General features: G+C 48.7%; 1 protein-coding gene and 1 pseudogene across 11 annotated transcripts in view; one reads left to right on the top strand and one right to left on the bottom strand.

Annotated features, from left to right (window-relative positions):
* Positions 1–21737, top strand: part of TMTC4 (transmembrane O-mannosyltransferase targeting cadherins 4) — an 81167-nt gene that overhangs the window by 27877 nt on the left and 31553 nt on the right. For all 11 annotated transcript variants that reach the window (XR_014818837.1, XR_014818838.1, XR_014818840.1 and 8 more), the window contains 3 exon segments: positions 16839–16936; positions 20271–20363; positions 20593–20757. Coding sequence is in view for 6 of the 11 variants with exons in the window: in XM_084981111.1 (XP_084837237.1) it covers positions 16839–16936; positions 20271–20363; positions 20593–20757 (356 nt within the window). In the remaining 5 variants the exon portion in view is untranslated.
* LOC102164050 (transmembrane protein 208-like) lies at positions 2906–3859 on the bottom strand (annotated as a pseudogene).

The raw sequence follows: 21737 nt of genomic DNA, 5'->3' as shown, positions 1-21737 counted from the left end.
AACTAAATCTGAGCACCAATTAGCCCAATTGTAGTAAGCTAAATGTTTTGTGTGTACACTTGCAAGTGAACACTAATCAGAACAGGAAGTGACTCTGAAAAAGTAAAGCATCCGCTTTAAAGTTGAACCAAATGCTTTAAAAACAAGTACTTGTTCAAACACATGACCGAGAACATTCCAAGTGAATCACCTGTATCAGTTGATGTATCTTCTGAAGATATGTTTTACCCCTTTGCAATTCTGTGTAGCATTGGTTATGATTAAAATAGTATCTATGATATGTACAAAAAAATCTTTTAAAGCATTCTGTCTCAAGATTTAAGTTTTGCCTTGTTATAGTCACAAATTGTAATATTAGCTCTGGTTAAAACAACTTCTAGGGGAGTTCCCGTCGTGGCGCAGTGGTTAACGAATCCGACTAGGAACCATGAGGTTGCACCTCTATCCCTGGTCTTGCTCAGTGGGTTAAGGATCTGGTGTTGCCGTAGAGCTGTGGTGTAGGTTGCAGACGTGGCTCGGATCCCGAGTTGCTGTGGCCCTGGCGTAGACCAGTGGCTACAGCTCCGATTGGACCCCTAGCCTAGGAACCTCCATATGCCGCAGGAGCAGCCCAAGAAATGGCAAAAAGACAAAAACAAACAAAAAAAAACCAACTTCTAAATTTAATTCTAAAAAGGGGGAAACACAGACTGAATGAAAATGTTAGTCACTTGCTTTTAAAAAAAGGAGTTAAAAATAAAGCAGACCACAGTTTGACAGTTAAAAAAAAATGAATAAAATGGAACCTGTGGGAGTTCCCTGTTGGCCTAGTGGGTTAAGGATCTGGTGCTGTCACTGCTGTGGCACGGGTTTTGTCCCTGGCCTGGGAACTTCCACATGCCACAGTCGGGGCCAAATGAGTAAATAAAATGGAACCTAGAGACACCTCCAGCCTGGACAGCCCTTCACAGTCACCCACAGTTTATTTAACCTTTGGAAAATATAAAGCCCTAGGAGGTTACCTCTCTGCACACATCCAGGCCCCATTGTCTTGACCCAGAAGGTTATTGTTGGCCATGGACTTGTGCGTCCTTTCCTTCCTCTGACTGTGTCCACCTGCCCACGCAGGCTTTGCGTTAGACATCATACCCAGTCTCTCTTGAGTTTAAAGTGGGCAGTGGAAAACACCCGCCCCTCAACTGCACTCCCCAGCATTTGTGTTGTTTTTTGCCGCTATTTCCCATGCCCTCTCACTGTGTTCACACCGCACACTGTCGGTGGAATTGTTAATTTTCCCAAGTTCATCGCCAGTCTGGAGGCACAGAGTGACCTGCTTCTTGAGAGAGAGACTTAACTCAGTTACTCGCTGGCTTGAGGGACGCCTTGAGGCCCAAGCCTCAATCCTGACAAGGTTCTGGGCCCTGAGCACCCCCGGCTACAACCTCCGGACAGCAGAGCAGGGCAGGACACCGGGACTTGATGCCCAGTTCTGCCCCCCTTGCTCTGCGGGCCAGGCGGCACCAGTCCAGCCCCTTCACTCCACCAGCCTTGCCCTCCCCACCTCCTAAATCCCCCTTTGTCCCAGTCCCCCACCCAGCGCTGCAGTCCAGTGGCACTTTGCCTGGTCTCTGTCGACAGTCACCTTTTTTTCAGCATCTCTTCTGCGTTTTCCATCTCCCTTTTTCCACATGCCAAGAACAGAGATGACTTCTTTGTTTATAGAGAACACCTCTCTGGAATATGCTGATGTGCTGATGTTCAGCTTTGTAGATACGGTGGCTAAGAGTCTTTAAGTTGAGCAAGGGTATTCCAGAGAACACCTCTCTGGAATATGCTAAATGTGCTGATGTTCAGCTTTGTAGATACGGTGGCTGAGAGTCTTTAAGTTGAGCAAGGGTTTCAAAACTGACAATCCCTTCACAGAGGAGAAGCAGTAAGAAGCCTACGTGCACCAATAACTCGAGTTCAATCATTCAGGACAGGACATGGTTTCTAATTCTGTTCTAAAATCACACAGAGGCTTATCCGTTGGGTCCTTCACTCTTTCACCGATAATCAAACATTAAGGGCGTCCTTGTAGCAGACCCTCTGTCCACGCTGGGGGTTCACAAACTAGAAAGACCTAATCCTTGCCCTTGAAGGGCTGAGAGTTTAGTGCATTTTGATTGAAATGAAGTGTCCCTTACTCCGAGGGCTCAGGCTGGGAATGCTCTGGTTCCCCCTTCCTCCTTGTTAACTTTTCCTCCCTGTGCCCAGAGCAGGCATCAGCAAGTATCCCCTTCTTGCCTGATGTATTTATGCAGAAATGATGACCCTGGCCTTTGAAGGCAGCTGTGTGCAACCTTATACCACCGGGGCGATGCCTGTGGCCTTGGACTGCTGGTTTCTTGTGTGTTTCCCCTAGAATGTGCATTTTATTCTTCTTTTATTATTGAGATATATAACAATACGTAACCTTGTATTAGTTTTAAGTGTACAACATAATGATTTGATACATATGTGTATTGTGACATGATGACAGCAGCAAGTCTAGTTACTGTCCATCACCACAATAGTTAAAACTTTTTTTCCTTGTGATAAGAACTTTGAAGGTCTACTCTCTTGGCATCGTTCGTATATACTATACAGCGTTTTAACTATAGTCATCAGGCTGTATCTTACCCCCAGAACGTAGTTTACTTATAATGGGAGGTTTGTACCTTTTAACCACCTTTGCCATTTCTCATTTCCCCTCAGTCTTTTTTTCTTTCTTTTCTTCTTTTCTTTTTTTTTTTTTTTAAGCTACATCGTAAGCCAATTATTCAACAGTTTTATGCCTTAGACTGCTTTTGGCCCCTGGACTAGGCTTTCATAGCTCCTGGCACAGGGGCTATGCAGCTTGACAGAGCCACCGGGGCCCAAAAACCTGTGGCCACGATGTCGGTGGCTATAACCACTTCATCTGCTACCTCTCCTGTCGGCGCTGCCTTTTTTTGTCGTACTCTGGTGCTGGGCTGCCACGGTCTGCTGTGCACCCAGGGCCCAGTACCTTGAAATGTTATGGTAGCTACCCAGCAGCCCTGCGCTGCAGCGTATCAGCTCTGGTGACAGCCCCGTGGCTGTGGTGTACCAGCTCCAGCAGCTCTGTGGCTGCAGTGGATCAGCTCTTTCACCCAGTGAGAAACCAAGCGAGCACTCGGAGAGTTGGAGAACTCAGGTTTATGACGCCGGCGGGCTCAGAGGAGCTCGCTCTCCAGAGTCTGAGCCCGGAGGAAGGGTTTCACAAGGCTTTTGTGGGCTACGTCTTCCGGATCCAAGCATGGCTAGTTGGACCCGAGTGACATCAGGCAAGGTAGTAGATGCGGAAACAAGTTTACAGAAGCAGATGCATGGAGGAGGGGTGGTTGGGGCAGTTGGCTAGACTTTGCTTAGTCGTCCTGGCCGGGGTCTCTCCTTTCTACATTTTTATTGGGACATTTTCTCCTACAGATCCACAGGAGGTAAAGGGCTCTGCCTGGTGCCAGAAGCCAGGAGGGCCAGATGCAGAGAGAGAAGCCGCTGAGCATCTGCAGAGTGGCTGTCAGTAGGATCAGATCCTTAAGGTGCTCGGCCGTGCCCTGCTCCATGCTGAGGTCCATTCCCCCCTCCAGCAGGGCCCCCTCCTCAGAGCAGGCTGCCCTTGCCATCGAGCGCATAGAGTGGTAGCCAGCCCCATAAACTGCCAGACTGAAGCCCAGAGCCATCTGGGCCCAAAACAAGGCAGATGAGAAGACGACCAAGGTCCCATGACAGTAAATGGCGTTGGCGCCCGGTGGGATCCGCAGGTACACGCCAGGGACTCTTTGTTCTCCTCAAATACCTGCTGCTTCCCTCTTGTGCCCACTTTGCCCTTGGGTGCCATGGTGCAACGCAAATACCCAGCCAGGGAAAGAAGAGCGCGCCTGAAACCTCAGCCAGTGGGTGCCGCACATCGGCAGCAAGGCGCTTCCCCCTCGGTCTTCTCTCTGTAGCTACAAGTTCGGTTTTGTGGGCTTTTTTTTTTTTTTTAAGATTACACACGTGAGACCATACAGTGTTTGTCTTTCTCTGTTTAACTTATCGCCCTTAGCGTCATGGCCTCAAAGTCTATCCATGTTGACACAAATGTCATCACTTCCTTCTTTTTAGAGCTGAGTGATATTCCAGTGGGGGGGGTGTATGTGTACCCCTTTTCTTTATGCATTCAGCTGTCGATAGACACATTGTGTGGGGGCTTGGCTTTTGTAAACAGTGCTGCAGTGAACACAAGGGTGAAGCTGTCTTTTCGAGGCTGTGCTTTCATGTCCTTCAAGTAAATACCCGCAAGTGGAATCGCTGGATCACGTGGTGGTTCGGTATTAAAATGCTAATTTCTTCCATCTTATCTCTGTTAAATTTACTCTCAAGCAGAGCAGAGCCTTTGATACTAATGGGCGTGCAGGGCTGTGGATTTTCCTTTGGACTTTGAGCAACCCCAAGACCTAGTCACATGGGTCGTGATTGTCCCCTCTGTCACTAGCGTGGAGCGCACAGAAAGCAGAGGGTAAACACGGGCCTGAGCAGTGAGGAGCCCACGTATTTTGAAGTGTCCGCTGTGCCTCAGAGCTCTTTTGTGGTTGCAGCTGAGACTCAAAGCTTTTTTTGTGGTAGAATTTCAGCCTGGTATTTATTGGACCGAAATAATAATACATGCTGGTGTCCCCACCGTGGTGCAGTGGGCTAAGAATCCAACTGCAGTGACTCAGGTTTCTGCAGAGGCGCAAGTTCAGCCCCCAGCCTGATGCAGGGGGTTAAGGGATCGGGTGGTGCCACAGGTGCAGTGCAGGTCACATCTGCAGCTGGGATGCGATCCCTGGCCCCGGAATATAAGTAATTAATTTAAAATGCTCTTTATTGTTTAAACTTATGTTTAAAGTGACCTGGTCTATGTCGTTTTGGGATCAGACTGCAAATTCAAAAAAAGGTCTAGCATGCATCCATAAACTTGGAGTTCAAGAAAGGTTCTTTTTACAGAAGAAAAAAGATTCTTTTTACAGATTTAATATTTTTTTATAAGGGAACAAAAAATTGAGTGCTCTGAAATTAATGATTTAACTAGTTAGAAAGCTCTTTGAGAGGATACATTTCTTTTTGATAAACCTCGTTGGTTTTCTTTATAGATGCAGTGCCTGCATTGTAAAGCTCTGGACAACTTTTAACTGCCTGAGTTTATTAACAAGCAATTCTGTACCAACCTCTGGAATCTGGGCATTTTTAGAGACTGAAAAAAACTACTCACATCACATTTCTCTGTGTGTGTGTGAGAGAGAGAGAGAGAGAGAGAGAGAGAGAGAGAGCTTAAATAAAAATCTCCAAGCAAGATTCTTTTTTTTTTTTTTTTTTTTTTTTTAGGGTTGCACCCTAGGCATATGGAGGTTCCCAGGCTAGGGGTCTAATCAGAGCTGTAGCCGCCGGCCTACACCACAGCCACAGCAACACCAGGTCCAAGCCGAGTCTTCGACCTACATCACAGCTCCTGGCAACGCCAGTTCCTTAACCCACTGAGCAAGGCCAGGGATTGAACCTGCAACCTCATGGTTCCTAGTCGGATTCATTTCCACTGAGCCACGACAGAAACTCCTAGAACAGAAATTTTTTTTTTTCCCCTTAGGAAAAGGACCTATCCCTATAAAGAACTCATAGTTATTCTTCAAAAAAAGAAAAGTCAGATGAAGTTGATGGTAGGCTAATTATTATTTCTGAATGCCCAAATCAGAAAGTGTGATTCTTTTTTTTTCCCTCTCTCTCTCTCTCTTTTTATGGCCACATCGGTGGCATACGGAAGTTCCCAGGCTAGGGGCTGAATCGAAACTGCAGCTGCCGGCTTACACCACAGCCACAGCCACACTGATCCAAGCTGCGTATGTGACACATCTGTGCCAGATCCTTAACCCACTGAGCGAGGCCAGGGCTTGAAGCTGCATCCTCACAGAGACAACATTGAGTTCTTAATCTGCTGAGCCACAGCAGGAACTCCCAAAAGTATTATTCTCAGGACATCCTGTCAGCATCCCTCTCTCTTAAAGCCTAGTATTTTAAATTAGAAACAGGTAACCTCTCTGCACAATAAACTTGATAGAATATCCCAAGCAATTTCTTTTATAAGCTGGAACATTAAAATATCTTTTTCATGGGGAGTTCCTGCTGTGGCTCAATGGCATCAGTGGCATCTCTGGAACACTGGGACGCAGGTTTGATCCCCTTCCTGGCACAGTGGGTTAAGGATCCTGCATTGCCAGAGCTGTGGCATAGGTCGCAACTGTGGCTCAAACCTGATCCCTGGCTCGAGAACTGCATATGCCTCGGGTGGCCAAAAAAGGGGTTAAGACTAAGAAGAGAAATTTAATGATCCCATTTATTAGTGGGGAAGGACTTTGCTACATACCTAGAATCACCATTTTAAATTCTAAACTCGGAAGTCCCTATCGTGGCTCAGCCATTAACAAACCTGCCTAGTATCCATGAGGATGTGGGTTCAATCCCTGGCCTTGCTCAGTGGGTTAAGATCCAGCATTGCTGTGAGCTGTGGTGTGGGTTGAAGACGCAGCTCTGATCCGGCAGCTATAACTCCGATTCGACCCCTAGTCTGGGAACCTCTATATGCCGTGGGTTCGGCCCTAAAAAGACAAAAAAAAAATGTGTATATATATATATATATAAAATGTTCTAAGTTCTTAAACTTTTTTGCTATCTTGCTCTCCTTGCAGCCAATATAGGGCCCCTCTTAACTATAACTCTTGGGATCTCATTTCCTCTCATTTTCCATTCTGATTCAAGACATCTGTTTTTCTTTGACTTAGACTCACACAGGCTTAAAAGAAATTAGGGTGATTGTGTAACTAACTCACATAATCTGGGACACTTGTCTTTGGATTTGGGGTCCTGGCCATCTGAATTGTGGGAGTGGGATTCATGTGTGCGCTCTTTTCTCTGTGTGCTCATTTCTTTGGCTCCTGCATTGTTGGATTATCCCAAAGTGGTCCCATATTTTAGAAAGGCAGCCCCTGGCATCTTTCATTGAGGCGGGGAGGGGAGCACTGATTTGGCCCCCACTTTGGAGCGAGAATCTGATGCTCATTGTGTTGCTCTGGCAGAGGGAGCTGGGGCCACCTGTCAGGGTGGAGTGATTCCCACACATACCCCGACGTGCCAGCTTCAAGGCTGGGAGATGCCAGGCATCGAGTCAAGGGGGGAGCTCATACAATGTGATGCTTTTTCTGCAAGATCTTCCCACTTGAAAGTAGTGCCAAATCCAAGGCTCGTGCTTCATTAAATTGAATCACATCTGTTGGCTCTTGTGGGTGTTAGCGCTGACAGGCATCTTTCTGTTCCTGTTTTGGGGCTTTTTCCTTCCCCCAGGCTCCCACCCCATCCCCACCACCCATTAGCCTTTGGCTCCATTTACCGAAGTGATTATCCCAGATCCCAGAGACCTATACCAAAACCAGGAAAACAGTTTCTAAGCCAGTCTTCATTAAGTTCTGGGTTATTGTTACGTTTGCTAATGCTGCATTGTCCTGGAGCAAGTTGTCTTCCTAAGTGATGAGAGATGCTGCATAGTGGTTTGGTTGGTTTTTTAAATTTCCTCTCCTGGGTCATTGGTGCTTAAAATTTAGCAAACTGCTTGGAGATTGAGACAGAGGACCTAGCCTGAGATGCTTACTTAGAGCTTTTGCGCCGGTTCGAATTCCCTCTTTGGGGAAGACTTTTTTGAATAAAAATATTCATAAATGCAACTGCACTGGAGGCAATATCTTCTTCTCAGGATTTATTTTTACTGTTTTTAATAGTTACGTCTGAATTTAAAATGATTGTTTTTTTCCTTTGGCTTTTTAATATTCCTTGCATATTTAAACAAATGTTTTTAAAGAATCATTTACATGATGGAGATTCTTGCATTGTGAGAAGGGTCAAAGATGACAAGCTCATACTTGATTTCGGGCTGTATTTGTTCACATTAAGCAAATTACTAACTTTTCGGTATGAAGTTACATCTCATAATTGCGTTCGAAATGTAGTAATATAAGACTTTGGATAAACATGGGAATAAATGAAACTGTTGACTCAACAAGTATGTATTCAGTGCCAACTGTATGCAAGATGGCCTACTATTATCTGTTTCATTCTTATTAAAATGCTCCAAGTTGGGAATAAAAGAATAGCTTGCGTTCATTACTAAATAGAAACATACAAAACACAAGTGAAAATTTCTCTAGAGCATGCTGTATACCCTGGCAGTTATTCGCATCAGTCACCTTGATAAATTAATACTCAAAGAAAATCTTAATTTGGGGAAAAACTCTGCTAGAGGAGATCTTATTCCCAGAAGTCTGCTAGGCTGGGCTGTCCCCAGGCTCAGAACCGCTTTCCCAGTTGATGATTTCATCTTTGTAACACCTGTCTTGATTGCCCTCAGTCCTAGAACTGCTTTATCAGTGCTGTGACATTGGCCTTGGTTTATCATGCACCTACCTTCCACACATTTATAAGAAGGACCCCTTTGGAGTTCCCGTCGTGGCTCAGTGGTTGATGAATCCGACTAGGAACCATGAGGTTGCGGGTTCGATCCCTGGCCTTGCTCAGTGGGTTAGGGATCCAGCGTTGCCGTGAGATGTGGTGTGGGTTACAGATGCAGCTCGGATCCCACATTGCTGTGGCTGTGGTGTAGGCTGGTGGCTGCAGCTCCGATTGGACCCCTGGCCTGGGAACCTCCATGTGCCGCGGGAGCAGCTCTAGAAAAGAAAAAAAAAAAAAAAAAAAAAAAAAAGAAGGACCCCTTTGGCGTACATGAAATGGTTTTAAAAATACAGTTAGCCCTTGAACAGCACAGATTTGAACTGTGCGGGTCCACTTGTAGGCAGATTTTTTTCAGCAAATACAGCTATCAGCACCACAGGACTAAAAATTGGTTGAATTTTTGGATGCAGAACTGCAGATACAGAGTTCCCATTGTTGGCACAGCGGAAACGAATCCGACTAGTATCCATGAGGATTCGGGTTCCATCCCTGGCCTCACTCAGTGGATTAAGAATCCTGCGTTGGTATGAGCTATGGTGTAGTTCGCAGATGCCGCTCGGATTCCGTGTGGCTGTGGCTGTGGTATAGACTGGCAGCTGTAGTTCTGATTCCACCTATAGCCTGTGGACTTCCATATGCTGCAGGTGCAGCCCTATTAAGACAAAAAAAAAAAGCAAGAGAACTGCAGATACCAAGGGACATGGTCGACTGTGACATTATTCAACTCTCCCGTTGTTGAAGAGTCACCTGTATTAGTTCAACTCAGCTTTCCTAGTTTGGGTTCTGGAAAAGCTGTAGTGTGTGTGTGCATGCTTAGTCTTATGGCTCCTGATTATAGATCACGTGGCTCGTCTGGTAGGGATGGGGAGAGAAAGAATTGGATTTAAACAGACAATTCATTTCATCTTTTCCAAGTTTTCAAAGGCGTGCTTGGAACACTGTGCAGATCCTTTCATGTATGAGCTGCGTCTCTGATCACATGGTGTAGACAGTGCCAGACGGTAGGAAGTACAATGTGAGACCTACGTAAAATTTCTAGTAGCCACATTATTAAAAAAAACAGGCTAAGGAATTTTAACGATACTTTTTCAGAAGTACCTGTTGTGGCTCAGCAGGTTAAGAACACCTGACTGGTGTCCGTGAGGATGCATGTTCAATCACTGGCCTCACTCAGCGGGTTAAGGATCCAGCATTGCTGCAAGCTATAGTGTGGGTCACAGATGCAGCTCAGATCCAGCGTGGCTGTGGCTGTGATGTTGGCCAGCAGCTGCAAGCTCCTGTTCAATCCCTAGACTGGGAATTTCCATATGCCGCCCACAGGTGTGCCTGGCCCTAAAAAAAGAAAAAAATATATATTTTAAGCCTAGTATATTAATAATATTGTAATTCCAACATGTGATCAGTATAAATATTATGAAATGTCTGACATTCTTTTTTTTCCATACTGAGTCTTCAAAATCTGGTGTGTGTTTGATGCCTCCAACATGTCACAATAGGGACCAGGTAAATTTCAGGTGTTCACGAACCATAATGCTTCCTCTTGGACAGAAGGATCTAGAATTTGGTTTTCTGAATGTGAAGCCACCCCTAGGTTTGTAACTGACTGCTGGAATCTGCCACTGTGTTTAAGAGTCACTGAACCCGAAATTTCTGTGGCAAAGAATTGCTGTCTTCATCTTTCACGTGTTTTCATATTGGACACGTTTGAGTGATATCCGAAGTGAAAGAGAAAATTAAAGAATAGGGCTCTCTCAGAAGAATCGCAGTGAAGGATTTGAGAGGTGGAGGGTGAGTCTGAGTCCCTTACAGACATGTGGGGTTTGAGACGTGGCGAGATTAGGGAGGCTATCAGTGAACCTGCAGGTTGTGTTTTTATGTAAGTTATTTTTCTGTATGCAGTGAACTCTCTGATTTAGCCAGCTGAGGAGAAAGCCATTTTAAATTCCAGACAAGGGGAACATGAGCCCAGTACTTTCACCCCCCTGTAGTAATTTAACTCTGTGTTAATGGAGTGCTTTCAACAAGAGTCCTTGGGGTGTCTTAATGGAGGAGCTGGGAATGTTTTTCCTGTCAAAACCACTGGTTCGTGGTGGGGGGCGGGGGGAATTAATCCGTCTTACCGTCAGGTAAAATACCAGCTAATTCCGTTTTTCTAAGATGAAATGTAAAATGATCAAGGGGACTGCTTTTAATGTTAAGAACAGGGAATGTTACATTGGGAAATCATGTTACAGCTCGTTAAGAGGTATGAACACAAGTTGCAGGAGTAGGAGCTTAAAAAAAAAAAAAAATCAAACCTAGGAGTTCCCACTGTGGCTCAGCAGGTGAAGAACCTAACCGGTATCCATGAGGACGCACTGGCCTTGCTCACTGGGTTAAGGAGCCAGTATTGCTGCGGCATAAGTTGTGGATGTGGCTCGGATCTGGCATTGCTGGGGCTGTGGTGCAGGCCAGCAGCTGCAGCTCTGATTCAACCCCTAGCCTGGAAACTTCCATATGCTGCAGGTGTGGCCCTAAAAAGACCAGAAAAATAAAATCAAACCCAGTTAAAGCATGAGGAGGGGAGAGGTCCATTTGGTTCCTAGTCAACTACTTAACCTTATGCTTATTGGATGTGAAAAGTTGGCTGAAGTCGGACTGCAGCACTGCCTCCCCTGCTGCACCTGGAGGTGTGGGGCCTGGGGGAGGCACGGGAGCCAGGGCGGGCTGTCTTTTACCCGGTGGAGGGGACTCCGTGGTAATTAATGGGTTCATCAATAATTTTTTTGGCGGGGGGGCTGCCACTGCAGCATGCTGACATTCCTGGGCCAGGGATCAAACCTGAGCCATAGCAGCAACCCAAGTGGCTGCAGTGACGACACTGGATCTTTAACCTGATTGACCACAAGAGAACTCCATGGGTTCATTTATAATTAAAGGTGTTTATTAACATGTTAACTGCTGATGCGAGAAAATCCCGAAAGTGGTTGGACAGAGACTCGGGGTGATGTGTTCCGGGAGGAGGGACTCTGAACCATGCGTTCGCTGGGATGGAGAGGACAAGCCTTAAGGGTGTCATCTTCCATCCATTTCTGTCACATGTCACAAGGCATGGGTTTCCCCATGCTCTAATGTGGCCTGTTGTGAGTGCGACCACCTGTTTTGCCAGCTGAACCCTTGTGGTCTCCTGCTAAAGCTTGTAAGGCCTTGCTCAAATTTATATCCTAAAAAGAATTAAGTGGTACGTTGGCTTTAGGGTTGTTTTGGCCAGATGTGTTTTTATTAGAGCCCTGTGTCTATGGACATTTGTCTAATGATTGCTAGCAAATGTCCAAAGCAGATGCAAAATTCCAATAAATGTATAAACACCCCAATGCAAACACATCTAATGTAACAAGACTTTGTTCTGGTGGCTGGTAATTATGATTTCTTGGTATTACATATATCATGTAATTAATTTCTGCAAGTGAAGTTATCCTTAGTTTGCTTGATGGAACTCAATATTCCCTTATGCAGTGGTTTTCAGTAAAGAGAATTTGGCTTCCAGGCCCTGTGCCACCTCAGCTGTTGGTGAGATGCTGCTCAAGGGCATTGGGAGACAGGCCTGGGCTCCCTCTAAGAAAGCATGTTGAACAGAGTTCCCTGGTGGCCTAGCAGTGAAGGCGCTGGCATTGTCCCTGCTATGGCTTGGGTTCAATCCCTGGCCCAGGAACTAACACAAGCCATGAGCATGCTCCCCTCCCTGCCAAAAAAAGGAAGAAAGAAAGTGTATTAAACAACCCAAGTTAAAACTGAAATGGGCTGGGCTGTCGTGGAAAGTGACAGCTATGGCAGAAGTTCCGAAAGTCAAGGCCGCGTGGCCTCCACTGGAAGCATGTTGGAAAGGATTCCAGTATTTCCATCACTGCAAGGGAGATCACAGCCACAGCTCCAAGAAGCCCCAGCCATTGCTTGTGGTTCTGTGATTTGTCAGTCGCCCCTTCTCCAAGAGAGTCAGGTGCTACGGATTCTGTCAAAACAGGCCTGGTGAGCCTGTTTTGTGAACCAGCTTCCCATCCAGGGTGGTGCTCCTTGAAGGTTAGCATCAGAATCACCTGGAGAGCTGGTTAAAAACTTGTAGGTACTTCCTGTTGTGGCTCAGCAGTAATGAACCTAACCTGTATCCATGCAGATGCAGGTTCAATCCCTGGCCCCGCCCAGTGGGTTAAGGATCCGGCATTGCCAAAAGCTGAGGTGAAGGTCGCAGATGTGGCTCGGGTCCCGAGTTCCTGTGGCTGTGGCATAGGCCCCTAGCTTGGGAACTTCCACATGCTGCGTACACAGCCCTAAAAAAAGCAAAAAAGAGAATAAAAGGCATCTGGCTGGGCTCCACCCTCAAGTTTCTGAGTCCGAGGGTCCGTACGAGGCCTGAGAGTCTGCCTTTCTTACAAGATCCAAGGGCAGGTCCGTGGACCGTGTGCTGTGAGTAGCACTTGTTGTGTGCAATGGTGTCAACTGGGGGTGGTCCCCTCCCACCCTCCAGGACCTTTGTTCATCACAGCTGGGGGTGGGGAGTGCTCCTGGCATCTCATGGGCAGAAACAAGGGAGGCGCGGGGGTTCTCCTATGGCGTAGCAGGTTAAGGATGTAAAAGCTGCTGTCTTTGCAGCAGCTCTGGTTGCTGCTGTGGTACAGGGGTAGATCCCTGGCCCTGGGAACTACATCCGGAGGCACAGCCAAAAAAAAAAAAAAAGAACATGGAAGGCTCTGGTGCAAAGAATGTCAACCCATATGTCAGCAGTTCGAGGATGAGAAACCCCATCTGGGGGAAAATACAGAAAATCAAGTATTTGTAATAACGCGTGAGAGGCACGTGGTGATGGATTATGCTGAGCACCGTCTAGGGCGCTACCGCTGGGCCCAGCTTCATCTAGGGGGTCTGTTAAGAGCACCGGCGTGCAGGAGCCAGCCCCTGCTCGTGGGCAGTCAGGCGTACACACAGGACCATTTGCTGTTGTTCTGTGACCAAGATGAGTGAATTGGGAAGAGAGGCCGCTCGGGAGGGCAGGAGTGGCTGGCACAGCCCAAGTGACCTTTGACAGCCGAATAAGCCGGTGAGAGCAGGTTGGCCCGTGTGCCGGAAGCTGGGGAGAGGCTGGTCGCCCTGAATGCCACCCCTTTATCCCATCGACAGCAGGAAGGATCAGGAAGGCCTATAACAAGTGTTCACTGTGGGTTCATGTTGTGTGTTTTCAGGGCAGTGGAATCCCAGGCAGTGACACTGTCCTGTCTGGTCATCCATTGGCCTGGTGCCTTGACTATACAGCCAGATTAAACGGTTCCGCATTCTAGCCATTTTGGCCGTCAAAAAAATGTTGGCCTGTGTGTCCCTTTGCTTTGACTTGGAACCCCTGCAGCCGCTGTGGCCTGTCTGAATGAGGACACACTCCCGAGCAGCCATCCAGGCCCTCGAGTGGTGTGGGGGACAGTCTCGCTCACAGTGTGTTGAGAGTCTGGGGGCTCAGCTGGGAGCAGACCCTCGGCATCTTGACAGGAGTCTCCACCCACACGCAGGAAGTTCAAGGTTAGCAGCGCTTGCCCCCTAGACCCCACGACTGTTCCGGGCCGGGGAGCCGAGGACTCTCATCCTGGGCTTTGCAGATCGTTCGAGATCTGCTCTCTTCCCCCCCCCCCCCCGCCCCCAATACACACACACTTTGACTGTTGGTTTCCTGCTCAACAGTTTAATGAGAACCGAGGTGTATCTTTTCACGGCTTAATGAGCTTGGCACATTTTGGTGACGAGTCACCCACCCCCTTGACTGCTCCTTCAAAACCCCATCAGAGACTCTTGCCCATCAACCTGGGGTGGTTTTGCTGATTCATGTGCAACAAACACGGAATGCTTTCTGTGGTCCCAGTGTTATACCAAGTGATTTTTGTTTTGTTTTGGTTTTGCTTTTTAGGGCTGCACCTGCAGCATATAGAAATTCCCAGGCTAGGGGTCGAATCAGAGCTGCAGCTCCCAGCCTCCACCACAGCCGTAGCAATACCAGATCCGAGTCAAATCTTTGACGTACATAGCAGCTTACTGCAGTGCGGGATCCTTAACCCACTGAGTGAGGCCAGGGATCAAACCCACATCCTCATGGATACTAGTCGGGTTCATAACCTGCTGAGCCACAATGGGAACTCTGATTTTCTTTTTAATGTTTAGTTTTTAGTATGGTTTTTAATACATGTACCTAGGTATGAAAATGTAGACAGTATGAAAGCTTATCTAGTGAAATATAAGACTTCCTCTCCTACCTGAAATTTTCTTTTTAAAACTGTTCAGAAGCTAATATAGCTGTTTTCCTTTGTGTTCTCCAGAGAGATGGTTTGCAAGCGTATTTATGTAACTTTTAACACATGGCCAGGTAGTTCTATTTTTTCCCTCAAGTAGGGAATGTATAAGTAACATTGCCCCCATTTTATGGACGAGGTCATTGAACCTGAGTAAAAGTAGCTTGTTCAAGGTCGCGTGGTACCTGGCAGAGCTGGAATTTAGGCAAGGAGTTCAAGTATGATTGTTTTGTCTTTTTAGGGCCGCACCTGCAGCATATGGAAGTTCCCAGGCTAGAGGTTAAATCAGAGCTATAACTTCCGTCCTGTACCACAGCCACAGCAATGCCAGATGCAAGGTGCATCCTTGACCTATACTGCAGCTTGTAGCAATGCTGGATCCTTTAACCCACTGGGTGAGGCCTGTGGGATCAAACCTACATCCTCATGGATACTTGTCAGGTTCTTAACCCACTGAGCCACAGTAGGAACTCTGGAGTTCCGTTTTGTTTGTTTTTTGTCTTTTAGGGCTGCACCAGCGACATATGGAGGTTCCCAGCCTAGGGGTCCAATCGGAGCTGTAGCTGCCAGCCTACACCCTAGCCACAGCAACACCAGATCCAAGCCACATCTGCGACCTACACCACAGCCACAGCAATGTGGGATCTGAGCCTCAACTATGACCTACACCACAGCTTATGGCAACGCCAGATCTTTAACCCATTGATTGAGGCCAGGGATCGAACCTGCATCCTCATGGATGCTAGTCAGGTTCCTTAACCACTGAGCCATGATGGGAGCTCCGGGAGTTCTGTTTTTTTTGTTTTTTGTTTTTGCTATTTCTTGGGCCGTTCCCACGGCATATGGAGATTCCCAAGCTAGGGGTCTAATCGGAGCCGTAGCCACCAGCCTACACCAGAGCCACAGCAACGCGGGATCCGAGCCGCATCTGCAACCTACAACACAGCTCATGGCAACGCCGGATCATTAAGCCACCGAGCAAGGGCAGGGACCGAACCCAAAACCTCATGGTTCCTAGTCGGATTCATTAACCACTGCGCCACAACGGGAGCTCCCGGGAGTTCTGGTTTTAAGCAGAGCTGAACCAAGACTCATGGGCACCCCCTCCAGGCAGGTTCACTTTGCCCCGCCTCAAACTTAGGTCTTTTTCCAGTGTTTTTGAAATATTTTTTCAGTGTTTGTTCATCATCTGCCTTGATGAGGAGGTGAGAGTATCAGAGGAGCAGAGAAGCTTCTTGTGTTTCCTCTCCTCCCGAGCAGTTCAGCTCTAGCCCCCAAACTGCCCACTCCGCCCACCACCAATGCATAGCAGACCCTCTCTCCCTGGAAGGCTGGTTATTAGTTTCCGCTTCCTGTTACTGCTCCAGTCCCCCTGCCAGTGGGCGAGGTGGTCCTGCATCCTGCATCCTCCGGAGCTGCTCCCTGCTGGTGGCAGAGCATTCCGCGTTCCTGAGCCCCTGGTGTTCAGAGAGCCTGGGTTCTACCCGAAAGTGGTAGACACCCTTAGAACAGCCCTGGATTCCTCCCCTGGGGGGGTGTGGAGATACTCAGAGCCGATCAGGTGTCCCCATCAACCCCTGTTGTGACAGCAGCAGGGACTGCTGGGGCCTGGACAACCGGAAGCAGCACCACCACGCCCCGTCGGGGTTCTCGGCTCAGCCTGTCAGAACGGCCTGTTAGGTGATCAGCAGGGTGGGAAGAAGGAATTTCCCCATGGGGACCCTGCCTTGAAGTGTCTTTGTGAGCAGGGCTGTGTGACAATGCCCCCCAGAGGCTCTGGGCACCTGCTAGGGCCCCCTTGAGAGGGGCCATGTAGGGCACATAGCTGGTGCTGTCTAACTAGAAACTCGGTTCTAACGCACCCGCAGAGAATTGCTGTCTGTAATGCAAGCTCTGTTTTTAGATCATGGCTCTCGAAGGTGCATGCTTAGGCTTTTAGTTCCAGGTGTTAACAAGACAGCTATGTTGCGTGACTTTTGTGTTTGTCATTCCCCTAATTGGCAGCTCACAAGGAGGGAACACGTTCCACGTTCTGGGTGCTGCTGAGTATCCTCCTGGGAGCAGTGGCCATGCTGTGCAAGGAGCAGGGCATCACCGTGCTGGTAAGACCCCAGGCGCCGCCAGGGCCTGCGCTCCACCCGCGTCCTTTCCCTCCTGTACAGACATCTGGGGCTGCCCTGCCCGCGTGACCTCCTCTCCCGAACCCCACTGCTGGACCAGTTACCTGTGCGGTCGTGATGCTGGTGGTTCACATGGGAACTGACTGTCTCGGCTGACAGTCATTGGAGCGGGTGGACATGGAGAGGGGACAGTTCCTAAAGAGCGGTGATTAGCCCTGTGGAGACATCCTGGAGACAGAGAGGAGTGGTGTGGCTTTTCTGGGATGCTCTAAATACAGCAGTGTTCTGACCGCATCCCTGCTCTGGTCCTGATTAAATAAGTATTGATGTGCGTTATGTGATGCCCGGCTTCACCCAGAAATGTCAGAGGAGAGAAGGCGCCGAAGAGTCCAGGCGTGCGCCCCTGTGTCAGCACAGAATTGAAGCCCCAGGAAGGCAGAGGCCTGGTGATGCCTTTCTTTCTCCATTCTAGCCAATTTCCCACCTTCATTATTGGAGGGATGCTGAGACGCGGGGGATGTGAGTGGAGATGGAGAAATGGAAAATGGATGCGGATGCATGTTGGCCCATAGAGGAAGCTGAGGGAAAGAAAGAGTGGCCCAGGCTCTTGGGGGTTTGACACCCGTCGAGGCAAAGATCGGTGGTTTTACTGGGCTCAGCTTGTGAGATCAAGGTTAACCAGCTAGGAAATGGTATAGAAAGAATTTCAGTTCAAAAATGCTTGTATTTCATGAGTCACCTTTTTTTTTTTTTTTTTTTTTTTTTTTTTGGCTAAGTCCACAGCATGCATAAATTTCCTGGCCAGGGATCAAACCCATGCCATAGCAGTGACAATGCCAGATCCTTAACCACTAGGCCACCAGGAAGCTCCCAACGAGTTAAAAAAATGTTTTTTTGTTTTTTTTTTTTTCATTTTAGGGCCTCAGGTGTGGCATATGGAAGTTCCCAGGCTAGAGGTCGAATTGGAGCAGCAGCTGCTGGCCTACACCCCAGCCTCGGCAACGCAGGGTCCAAGCCACGTCTGCAACCTACACTGCAGCTCACGGCAACACTGAATGCTTAACCCACTGAGTGAAGCCAGGGGTTGAACCTGTGTCTTCGTGGATACTAGTCGGGTTCGTTACTGCTGAGCCACGACGTGAACTCCGCATTGCATTTTTAAAGTTTGCTCTAAACCAAGTATTTCTCAGCCTTGGCATTATTGACATTTTGGTCTGAATCGTTCATTCTTTGCGGCAGGTCCTGTGCATTGTAGGATATTTAGCAGCATCTTGTCTCTACCCCTCTCAGCCTAAAGTGTCTCCAGACACTGCCAGGCGAGCCCTGGTGTTGGGGAGGGGGTACACAGTCGCCTTTGAGAACCACTGCCCTCAACCTTGGCTTCCCAGAGTGTGGTTTGAGGAGCAGTAGCATCCACACCATCTGGGAGCTTATCAGAACTTTCTGATCTCAGAACCCACAAGGGCCCCCGGGTGATGTTTGAGAAGCACTAAAATATTAGGTGGAATGTATGGGAATAAAGATATGGTGAGGAGTTCCCCCTGTGGTGCAGTGGGATCAGCAGTATATCTGGAGCACTGGGATGCAGGTGCGATCCCCGGCCCAACACAGTGAGTTAAGGACCCCACGTTGCCACAGCTGTGGCTTAGGTCGCACGTGCAGCTGACCCCCGGCCCAGGAACTCCATATTCCATGGGATGGCCAAAAAAGAGAAAAACGAAAACAGTATGATGACATTTAGCAGTTTTGGAAAAATCTGATTAGAATGTGGATATTTGGATGGTACGTTTCAGTAGGAAGGAGCAGGGAGAGCCAGACTCACGTTTGGCTCAGTGTTTGTGACAACATGACCCTGCCACCCCTGGGTGATGGTTCTGCAGGCAGAAGAACGAATGGTCTTAAGAAGACAGTGCAGCTCAGCGGGGAGCTCCCGCCTTCTAGAAAACGGTTCACACCCAGGCAGAAGCGGTCCTCTGTGACCCACTAAAATCATGTGTCGCATGGGTGGACAAATCAGGACTCTGTGAAGTGATTAACCCGGCAGTGGCCCGTGTGCTGGATAATTAATGGCCCTGGGCACTGATGGGAGAGGGCAAAGTAGGGACATCATCCTTGCTCTGCAAACCGCAAATTACCGCTGGCTGCCGATGATTGATGATCTTCTTTGCCACGAAGCCCCACATTAAAAAGACCCAAGTCATTTATGGGCAGCTTGAGCTGCCTACACAGTACATATCCTGACCACTTTACCTCATTTGGGCAGGATGTTTAGCTGCATGATGTTGCCTGCAGCAGCCACATCCATACAGAGGCCACTGAATCCTAGAGAGTAGAGTTCAAGGCCGGGTGAGCCTTCAGCCGGTAACCATGGGTGTCATCGCTTCATGAGCAGCCATCACCTGCTACAAAGAAATGATCACGGTGCTACCGGAAGCTGTTAGCACAGGTGGAACTGCAGTATCCCCTCCAAGGGCCAGTGGCTTTACGTACTTGAAGTTATTTGTCATTCCCCTGAAAGTCATGGGCACCAGTGGCTGGCTGGCCTCCACGTGGTGGGGGCCAGGCTGGCAGAGCTTCTGCTGGAGCTTCTGCCGTCTTCAGGGTATGGCTTCCAGCATCACTCTGAACATCTCCACCCCAGCCAACTGGACGGGGCACCGAGGGTGGAGCCTGTCTGGGTCTTGGACAAACCTCCAGGATGGTGCGTTACCACTTCTGCCCGCATCCCGTAGATTGGAACTTGGTCACGTGACCTGGCTCCCTGGCAAGAAGAGAGACCAGGAGGCGGACCCTGAGAGCTCACCAAAGCCCCAGCAGAGATTCTGTGTTCTGCTCCCACTCCAGGGCCTTTGCTGAGAAACCAGCAAGCACCTGCAGTGCCTGCCGTGTAATTACTTATGCGGCTGGGTCTTCAAGATGACGGCTGCCTTTAGAGTCCTAGGTGTGGTTGCTGAGCAGACAGGGGGTCAGTTACATCAGCTAAGGGACTGCTTAAAGCCGTAAAAATGGAAGGCGACCTCTGCAGGGCTTCCCCGGGCACCGCACCTTGCAGGTCTCTCATATGCAGACTGTGAAATTAGGACTAACGGGGATTGACGAGATAATCGAGTGGATAGACTGCATTACCCTGAGCTAATTGCACAGGAACAACGGGATATGTTTGGTTTCGTTTCATTTTTCGAGCCAGAGAGGTGGGCTGTGATGATCTGGTCCAGTCCGTTTCTTGTCTAGATTCAGCAGTAAAATCGTGAAGTGTAGTTTCCACCCCGTCCGAGTCAGGCTGTCCCGTGGCTGACGCCCCGCTCTGCTTGCTTAGGGTCTGAATGCCGTCTTTGACATCTTGGTGATGAGCAAGTTAAACGTCCTGGCAGTGGTCCAGAAGGTGCTACACAAGGACCGATCATTCGAGGTGAGTAGCTGCTCTGGTCTTCCAGCCAAGATGCGGAAAACCTCGAGGACCAGCTGATTTAAAATGCCCTTTTCAGAGGATCTCTTGCGACTTCGAATCTAAACCAGCGGGCCTTCTCAAGCGCGGTGTCAGGGCGGTTCAGGCAGGACCGCGGCACTTTTGTCCCTGGCTGGGCCACACTTCTATTCGAAACATCTGTGACTTCAGGGGCCTCATGGTGTCCTTTCAGAACCCTGGCTTGCTCAGGAATGGGGGCCTCCTCTTCCGGATGACTCTCCTGGCCGCGGGGGGAGCGGGCATGCTCTATGTGCGCTGGAAGATCATGGGCACCGGCCCGCCGGCCTTCACCGAGGTGGACAACCCCGCCTCCTTCGCCGACAGCATGCTGGTCAGGGTGAGTCCCGCGTCTGTCTGCTCTGCTCATCGGGGTCCCGATCTTCCCTCCCCTGCCCTCCTCCTCATCTCCCTCCCCAGCACACCCACAAAATGCCCCCCTAAGCGGGACACCTGCACATTTGATTCCGTTCACCGAGCACATTCTAGGATGAAACGAGGTTTTTACTAGGGCGTTGAGAGGATCTCAACTCCATGTGTTTCCTTTCTAAACAGAAATAAAGAGGAGTGGGTGGTTTAGAAAATGTCAGGTTTCCTGGCAGCCTCCTTAAAGTGTCCCCAACCCCATTACTTTGTTATAAAGGAAATTGCCATGGCAGGGTTAAGAGAAAATGTAACAATATCCTTGGTCTCTTTAAAAATCTTATAATGGGAGTTCCCATCGTGGCTCAGAGGTTAACGAATCCAACTGGGAACATGAGGTTGCGGGTTCAGTCCCTGGCCTTGCTCAGTGGGTTAAGGATCCAGTGTTGCCGTGAGCTGTGGTTTAGGTTGCAGATGCGGCTCGGATCCCGTATTGCTGTGGCTGTGGCGTAGGCCAGTGGCTACAGCTCCGATTTGACTCCTAGCCTGGGAACCTCCACATGCCGCGGGAGCGGCCCAAGAAATGGCAAAAAAGACAATAAATAAATAAAAATTTAAAAATAAAACAAATAAAAGTCTAATAGTGTCCGGACTTCCTCATCAAGGTTTGCCCAGGAGGGAGTTTCTGTTGTGGCTCCGCAGTAACGAACCTGACTAGTATCCATGAGGACGCAGGTTTGATCCCTGTCTCGCTTAGCAGGTTAAGGACCTAGCATTGCCATGAGCTGTGGTTTAGGTGGCAGACATGGCTCAGATCTGGCATGGCTGTGGCTGCGGTGTAGGCAGGCAGCTGCACCTCTGATTCGACCCAGAGGTTTTCCAAGGGAGTCTTTGCTGTGCATTTCATCGAGACAGAAATCACGGACCAGAGAACCTTGTACTTACCTTGTGCCTTGT

The sequence above is a fragment of the Sus scrofa genome, chromosome 11 (genome assembly GCF_054392235.1).
Source record: "Sus scrofa isolate SSC_HxYL_T2T_F1_AM1 chromosome 11, Sscrofa_HxYL_maternal_Yorkshire_Landrace_v2.0, whole genome shotgun sequence".
Taxonomy (NCBI): Eukaryota; Metazoa; Chordata; class Mammalia; order Artiodactyla; family Suidae; genus Sus; species Sus scrofa.
This window is presented reverse-complemented; position numbering and strand designations above follow the sequence as displayed.